Raw genomic sequence first — 8,313 nt, forward strand, 5'->3', positions numbered from 1 at the left:
CTGCTTTGTTCAACATTTGTGCAGAAAACATAATTCAAGCTGGGAGTATCCTTGTGTTCATGTGCATCCTAATGAGCATTCAAGGGTTTTCTGTAGGAGAAACACTCCAGCTCTTCAGGAAGACGTCTTCAACAGATGTGACCTTTTGTGGTTGTTGACACTCCAGGAGCTCAAATCCTCTAAATACATTTGCACAGAAGAAATGTTGGTCAGCAGGAGTACTCGTCGTCACCGAGCGTGATGGAGCAGATCCCGTTTTTTTGGTTTTCATTTGCATAACTTAACCACAGTCAGATGTTACGTGGGCAGAGCGCGATGGTTTGTCTCCAGGGAAAACACTGGAACATGTTCAGTCACGGTTAAAAGCTGCTATTATCTATATTTTCATATTAACAATTGGTCAAATGAGCAGCGCATCACATTTGTTTGTAGCGTGGTACAGTAATGTTTTTCAGTTATGAGTGTTGAGTTTATTAATCTATTTCCAACATGAGAATAAAAATAGACAAAGAAGATGAACAAAACAATAATAACAGTGTTTGAAAAGTCATTTTTTTCACTCTTCTGCTGTCCATACATTTCCAAGATTTATGAACTTTGTACAGTTTGGGAGAAATTAAGTGTGAACATAAGAGCAATAAAAGAGAGGTTGGAAAAGAAGAAATTAGATCACCTCCATAAAATCTGGCCACAAGGGTTTTACATATTGGACCCACTCAGTCCATTACTTAGTAAACACTGTTTACTTGAGAAGGAGAGAGAAAATAATCCTTTCCATAACATAAATATAATTTATTATATCTGTCCTTTCTTGTATTGTGTGAGGATCAGGAAGCAACTAGTGTCTTGTCATCGCTTTTTTACAAGCAGATATAATAATGTTAATAAGTTTCATTCAGTTTTAGTTGTAGATAGTTAATAATAGAGGGACGGTTTTTAACATTAACATACTGTAGACGCCAGAGCAGGTTTGGTGTGTACAGTGACACATGCATCATCTATGTGAATCAAACCTGCACACACAGAAACACACAAGCTGCAAACACTGATTAATGGATGCATCAGATGTTGTTTGTCATGATATTTGGGTTTCAACCAGGTTCATTTAGCTCGTAGCCTCTTCAAAGGCCATTAGACTACATTGTAAAGTGATATCTATCAGTTTTCTGGGTTCTTGTTGGTTTTCCATGAGCTAATGAATGAATCCAGATTGTAAGGAACTCAAAATGACATACAGTATATACACACACCTTTCACAACTGGAAATTAAGTGTAACTAGTGTGTATGTGAACTCTGACGTCTTCACGTGTGCAAATAAACACACAATCCCTTGAATGAACTCGACAGCTGTACTTCTGTCAACCTCTGAAGACAAAGCGAACATACTCAGCAGCAAAGCATCCCGTGGTATCATGTAGCAGGCAGCAGCTTGACAGTGTAATCTCCATGAAGGATCCTTTAAACCTGCAAAGCTCTGAAAATATAACCTCGAAGGGTCGTAACAGACGTGTGTGAATTCATCAGCTCTAACATGTTTCTAAGCACAGAAGAGTTTACGTAGCGAGCACAATGGTTTTATTATTCCAATGCATGCAAATACAAAGAAAAGTCTTCTTGTACAACTCACATTACAACAACAAATCATTTTTATGTTCAGAGACATTATGGCAGAGCTTCAGCTGCACAGCCAGTCACAGACATAATCTGCCAAAACATCACTTAAACAACACAAGGGCTCATCAAATGACAAAATCCTCCAGGGACAATAAATTATCATGCAGCACGTACCAGTAGAGATAACACTGAAGTATTCTGTACAAGATCCAGAATTAGCAGCGCAACTGACATTTATTCAGATATGCGGAAACCATTTAAAGTCTCTGTGGAAACTGCTGGTTGCATAACATTCTGACAATTATTGTTCTCAGTCCACCCACAAACCCTTCAGGCAGTTTCCAGACAAATTCTGCACCATTGACCCTCTTCATGAGCTTTGAAATAAAAAAAACTAAAAAAAACTGTGCTGAGTCTTTTCATCCGTTCAAACCTTTTGGCCATTTAAATCTCCTTTAAATACATTATATTTAATTTCGTAGCTCTGGCTTTGTTTCCTTTGTACTTGTCTTAATTAAATTGTTAATCTTGAGCCTTATATATATTTTATTCCACTCTGAGCTATACAATTTCGTATTAAGCTCTTTGTAATTTTTTTTTAAACAGCTATATTAAACAGTTTTGTAAAAGTTGACTGACATTAAAAAAAAAGGTGCTGGTAGTCATTATTCTCTGTAGACACTAATAGATTCACAGTAAAGTGATGACTAATTTAAATAGCTGGGGGCTTTGCTGAGCCAGCTATGGAGTAGAAACATCTACAAAGCCCCAGATAACATGTTTAAGCTTGATTTGACTGAGAATTTAGTGAATAGTTTTTTTAATCCACCAATCTAGAGCCTTCTTTCCCCCTATTTCCAACCTTTGATCTCCAACTTCCAAGTGAGAACAGCGGACAGAACACGCTTGCTACCGCTAACACTACTTTTAGCCTCATAGCTTTTGGGAGCGTAACACCGTTCACCTTACAAGACGACTTCATCAGTGCACTGAAAACAGACATGAGGCTTGTACTTGAAAACCAGCGGAGGTCTGACACTTAAGCTTTTTGAGCAGAATAAAGAGTTTAACACCATTACGTCCGAACTGGCGGCGCTAAGCAACAGAGTTGGAGAGATGGAGTAATTTAAATGTCTAAATATCTGACGTGACGCTCTGCAACACTGCCTGTGTGTGCTGCACTGGAGAGTCTTCTAATTAGCACTAAAACAACATTAGTTTTGCATCTATTTGGTCATAAAATTACTGGATAAATGAATCTGATATGGAATCAAACAGCATGGATCTCTACACCCATCCTATACATTACTGACTGAAATGTTCACTTTTTGTCACTTTTTTTTTCAATGTGTCACTTTTTACACATAAAGAAAATTGATTCTTTTTGCATCTTCAGAGCTTTTCCTGCTTTTTTTGTCAGTGTGCAAGACTTCTTTCTTTCTTTCCTTTAATTTGGCCACACATAGCTGCACACTATCTTCTGGATTCAAGAGCACAAATCCTGCTACAATCCTTTGTCATCTCACTAAAAAAGACAGAAATGTCAACCTCATGGTGGCGCTAGAGGAAAAGCCACCATACGATCACTAAAGTCAGGAGGCTTCATCCTTTGGGGAACAAGAATGTCTGAACAAAATGTAAGGAGAAAGAAAGAGTTGTTGAGAAGTTCAAGCCTGGAGCAGTAACGGCCTCACAGTTTTTCACTATGTCAAATAAAGCCTCTGCTCCTTTTCCCCCAAAGAATAAAAGTTCTCATTCTTTCATCTCCCTCTGTGGTGGGCTGAGGTGGTCAATAATTCAGTGCAGGCAGTTTAATCTATAAACAGGAAACCCTGCAGTCTTTTTTTGTATTGAGGTATTCCTCATGCGTCACCGTATTTATCTTCATATTTTCCAAACAGGTAAACAGTCGATGCTGTAGATGTTTTTTTCTAGATGTTTCCAGTTATATAAATACTGTTGGGATATAATGCCATATACAGACAGTTAGTATGTGTAGTTCATAATGCTCAGTTGGCTCTTCCTCTCCTTCCTCTGGTCTGGTTGGAGGTTTCTGTCTCTAGTTGGACGTCTCCACGCTGCTGACCGTGTTCACCGCCTGGATGACTTGCACCTTGGTGACCTCCCTCCTCGTCAGCGTGCAGCTGAAAACCTTCCTGAAACCTTTGCGGAAATGCTTGGAGACGAGCGCGTAGACGATGGGGTTGAGGCAGGAGTTGGTGTAAGCCACCAGGTGGGAGAGGATGCGGAGGACGTAGGTGGTGTGGTTGAGGGGGAAGCTTCCGAACCACATGCAGAGGATGACCAGGTGATGTGGGAGCCAGCACAGGAGGAAGAGGACGGCGACGATGATGATCATCTTAGTGACTTTACGCTTGGCTCGCCTCGACTCGGACATGTCCTTCACGGGGTCCACGCTGGTCCACAGGTACCTAATGGTGCGAGCGTAGGTGAGGCTGAGCACCAGGACGGGGATGAGGTAGCCAAAGATAAAGGTGCACACGTCCATTATGATGCGTGGTTTGGACTCCCAGGCAGGAATACACACCACAGCGCCGCCCAGGTCCATTTGTCTGTAGTAGCTGAGATACGGTCCAGAGAAAACAAGCGCCAGAGCCCAAACCACACCGATGGAGGTCAGGGCGTTCTTTGGTGTTCTCATCTCCCTGGAGCGGAGAGGGTAGCAGATGGCCAAATACCTGCGAGAACAGAGGGAAGACATGATCCAGGTGTTCGTTTTTTAAGTCAAGTCAAACTTCTTGAAAAAAAAAGAACTTCACAAAGAAATGTAGAATATGGTTATAATTCAAAACAGCCAAAATTAAGGATCTTCTCCAGACATGTATGAAGACAAATACTGTGCTTGGAACAATAATGTGTGTCTGACATGGTTTAGCACAAAAAAAAGAAGTATAATTACCACTTAAAAATCCTTAAAAATGCATCTCCTTCTTCCTTACTGCCAAATCCATAATATATGAATATGTAAGATGTCTCCTCCGTCTTTGTGCACTGCAGGTTTTAAGTTAAAACGTTGAATATTGGACCTGCTCATACATGTGTGTGTTAAACTGAGATTTAAAGATGAGCTCAGAGAAACTTTCCTCCCTCAAGAGATGAATGTGAAAATGAACTACACAGAAAGGAGAACAACATCCAGCTGAAGGAGCAAGAGGAAAAACCCATTTGTCAGGAGGAAGGGTTTTAACAATGATAGATATGGATGCTAATGATCATGTTGAAGATGCAGACTAATGGTCGCCGCTTCAGGATGCTCAAAATAAAGCTTGCTGCTTTACGTTCTTTTTTCTTCTGTCAAAGACTGAATCTATTAGTGTCCGTCAGACTTGCACACCTGTTTTTCGACACTGTTCCTTCGCTTTCTTGATCTGTTCTGACATCAATTTAACGTCTGTTCATCCTGGAAGAGGAATACCACCTCTGTATGTTTTAGAGAGTTTTTACTTATTTGAATTGACTGTCTGAGGATAGAGGATGTTGTTTTGCTCTACAGATTTTAAAGCCCTCAGAGGAAGATCTGTGATTTGTGTTTATTGGGTGTACAAATGACATTTTATCTTGCCAGGAACTGCACTTTATTTGGCTTGATATTTGATATTGGTCTTCCATTTTTTAAAGTACAATATTTTAGAGGTGTTTCAATTTTTGGCTTGAGCTGTTTTCTCTTTTCTTATATATATTGGTAGTTTTTGTTCTTGACTTGTCCTTGATTGATTGCAAATCAAATTTACTTCAGCATAATGAGAAAGCTGAAGATGAATGAAGAGAAATCCAGATGTGATGTGATATGAAGAGAACCAGGGGAGGGCTGAGCAGGAGGCGAGGTCAGTTACAAGTGTTTGATGCCTGACTTCCTTTCAAATGAACATACCAGGACACAAATCATAGCTGCCAGTGATGGCTTCAGTATGTTTGAGAGTGAATCTTTCTGTTCTGGTGTTTATAAATCACTGAAAATTCGACGAAACATGTTTTTTTTTGTATTTTTTTAAAAAGGTATGAGATATATAACATGATGATATGATTTGATTTATTTATAGATTACAGACATAAAACCAAAAGTGAAAACATTTATTTCCAATTAGGTCCAACAACACACAGTGAAGACATATTTCTATATTTTTCCAGGTATTTTGTTCCCCTCATTCTCTGTTGGTTTTATTCTATTTTCATATATTGCCTTTTAATTGTATTTTGTATCAATTACCTCATTTTGTTTTGTATTTTCTGTAACCTGGCTATTGTAAAACTTCCTAGAGTATCTATCTCTAATCGTAACCAACAATGCACATGTTTGGTATTAATTTAGTATCATTTTAATAAATAGCTATCTTTAAGTATGTTTCTTGATTGAGCAGCCTGCAGCTCGCAGGTTAATTGTAGGAATACTTCATTACGCACCTGTCCAGTGAAACAGCTGCCAGGGTGAAGATGCTCGCGTACATGGTGAGAAAAATGACGAAGTGCACGACTTTACAGACCACAGGGCCAAACACCCATTCATCCAGAGTGTAGATGGTGGCTTGAAAGGGCACACAGAACACAATAAAGCAGAGATCTGCCACTGCAAGGTTGAGGATGAACAGGTTGGTGGTTTTGGTGTTCATCTGTCCGTTGCGGAGCAGAACAGCGAGAACCAGAGAGTTTCCAACCGTGCCGAGCAGGAAAATAAGCGAAAAGCCCAAAGATATCACCACAGACTCTGCTTTCCAAGAGGATGAGTTGAAAGAAGAGAAATTCATCTCCATGGTGTATTCATTCATTATTCTCACGAGTTTCTGTTCGGCGACATTAACGCAAGACTCGTGGAGACGCGCACCTCGTTTACGCGCAACATTTCCACATCCAGACGCAGCTAACGTTCAACTGTGTAATCCAACTGTGATACATCTACTGTACTGCAGAGAAAAGAAGCTTTGAATAAGAGTGATTGGCTTTCTCTCACTCCCAACCTCCCTCTATCTATCTCAGATAAAAGACTGAACACGGAAGGATGATCTCAATTGTGATGCTTTGATTAGGATGAAAACTGCTTGGTTGTCCACTGAAAAAAGAAACATTATGGGGGAAATTACTTGATTTGGGCACAAGGACATCCACATATTTAAAAAAGCAAACACTTAACCTAAATATACACAATTATAGCTGAATTAAAAGTGAGCAAACCCTTGTTCAGGAGAGGAAAAAAGCTGAAAGTTTATCTCAAAGAATGCTTAAAAATGTTAAAAACTCAAGATAAACAGAATTACACTGAAAAAAGAATAACATAATGAATATAGGAATAATGAGGGGAGGAAAGGCCACTACAAAATGAAGAAAAAAAGAAATACATATAAAATATACAGTACCAACACTAACCTGTCAGGACTTGTTATTATTTAAATTTACATAGCTTTATATCTCCATATTTTTTGTTTAACATGCTATAATCTAGATGTATGGCCCCTTGCCACACACACACACACACACACACACACACACACACACACACACACACACACACACACACACACACACACACACACACACACACACACACACACACACACACACACACACACACACACACACACACACACACACACACACACACACACACACACACACACACACACACACACACACACACACACACACACACACACACACAGAAGTTGCTGCACTCTCAGGTTGCTTTGCTTCCACCTTTCTGTCCACTTCATCCCAAACCAGCTCAATAACTGTGCTGGTTTGGTTTCTGATCACACACTGCAATAAAACTAGAGGTTTTAATGCTGATATTATTATTTCTGCTGATTATTCTCTTAGAATATAATTATGCAGTGACTCAAATGTTCAGCTGGTTGGCTGCTCAGAGTGAGAGCAGTCTGCCATCCTGAGGTCGCACTGAACCACTGCAGCTGTTGATGGAAGTAATGAACTGTGCTTTCATGCTGTGGTTGTCAGAGGCTAATTCCTCCCTTGTGAATGATGCTGAGTAATGTTATTCTTAATAGAGCTGATCACAAAAGGTTTATAATTAAGTTCTTATTGGAGAACTTTTACTTTAATTACGGCATGTTTACTGTGTGGTGCATAATGTTTTTATAATCAAATTTACATTTTGTTTGTCTCTATTATATTTGATGAAAAGACAACCAATAGTAGTTGAGATATCAGAAAGATTATTTTTTAATTAAGGCTCAAGTGCAGACTGCGCTCAACTGAACAATTCAGAGCAAACCAAACAAAGCAGACTGAAAAAAGGCTCCAATAAAACCGAACTGAAAACCAGACCTTAAATACAAACTGAACTAATGAAACAATAAAGAACAGGTGGTTAAGACATAAGGCCAGGCTGGGAGCTGATTGGCTGGGGAAGACACACAGAGCAGAGCAGGGCTAACGAGGCTGAATGAAGGGCAGGTGTGGAGGGAGGGAAGAGCAGAGTGGGAAAAACCAGAAAAAACACAAAAAGCAATAGCTGCTCTAAACTGAGGACAAACCAAAAACAACTTCATCCATGAGCCAAATAAAAGTCCAAAGTATAACCATGCACAGTCTTCTTCATATATTAACCATCATTCATTAAAATGTCTTGAAATTAATTAAATATAACTTACATAACTGCACATATACTGAGCAAACACAGCAAATAAACTTTAAACTGTCAAACTACGAACCTTTACCAAAAAGAC

At 39.3% G+C, this 8,313-nt stretch overlaps 1 protein-coding gene across 1 annotated transcript; it reads right to left on the reverse strand.

Moving 5' to 3' along the window:
• Positions 1–3,674: 3,674 nt before the first annotated feature.
• On the reverse strand, positions 3,675–6,378 carry LOC134003683 (galanin receptor 2a). The gene is made up of 2 exons (XM_062442945.1): positions 6,038–6,378; positions 3,675–4,314 (listed from the first exon to the last, which is right to left on the reverse strand). Exons 1-2 carry the CDS (start codon positions 6,376–6,378, stop codon positions 3,675–3,677), a joined length of 981 nt encoding a protein of 326 aa, XP_062298929.1.
• Between the last annotated feature and the right edge of the window lie 1,935 nt (positions 6,379–8,313).

The sequence above is a fragment of the Scomber scombrus genome, chromosome 21 (assembly GCF_963691925.1).
Source record: "Scomber scombrus chromosome 21, fScoSco1.1, whole genome shotgun sequence".
NCBI classification, from domain to species: domain Eukaryota; kingdom Metazoa; phylum Chordata; class Actinopteri; order Scombriformes; family Scombridae; genus Scomber; species Scomber scombrus.

Excerpts from the sequence above, each read along its gene's own strand:
- LOC134003683 (XM_062442945.1), bottom strand. The coding sequence starts at position 6,378 with ATGAATTTCTCTTCTTTCAACTCATCCTCTTGGAAAGCAGAGTCTGTG. Across the intron at positions 4,315-6,037 it reads GCAGCTGTTTCACTGGACAG|GTATTTGGCCATCTGCTACC; the intron begins GTGCGTAATGAA and ends CTGTTCTCGCAG.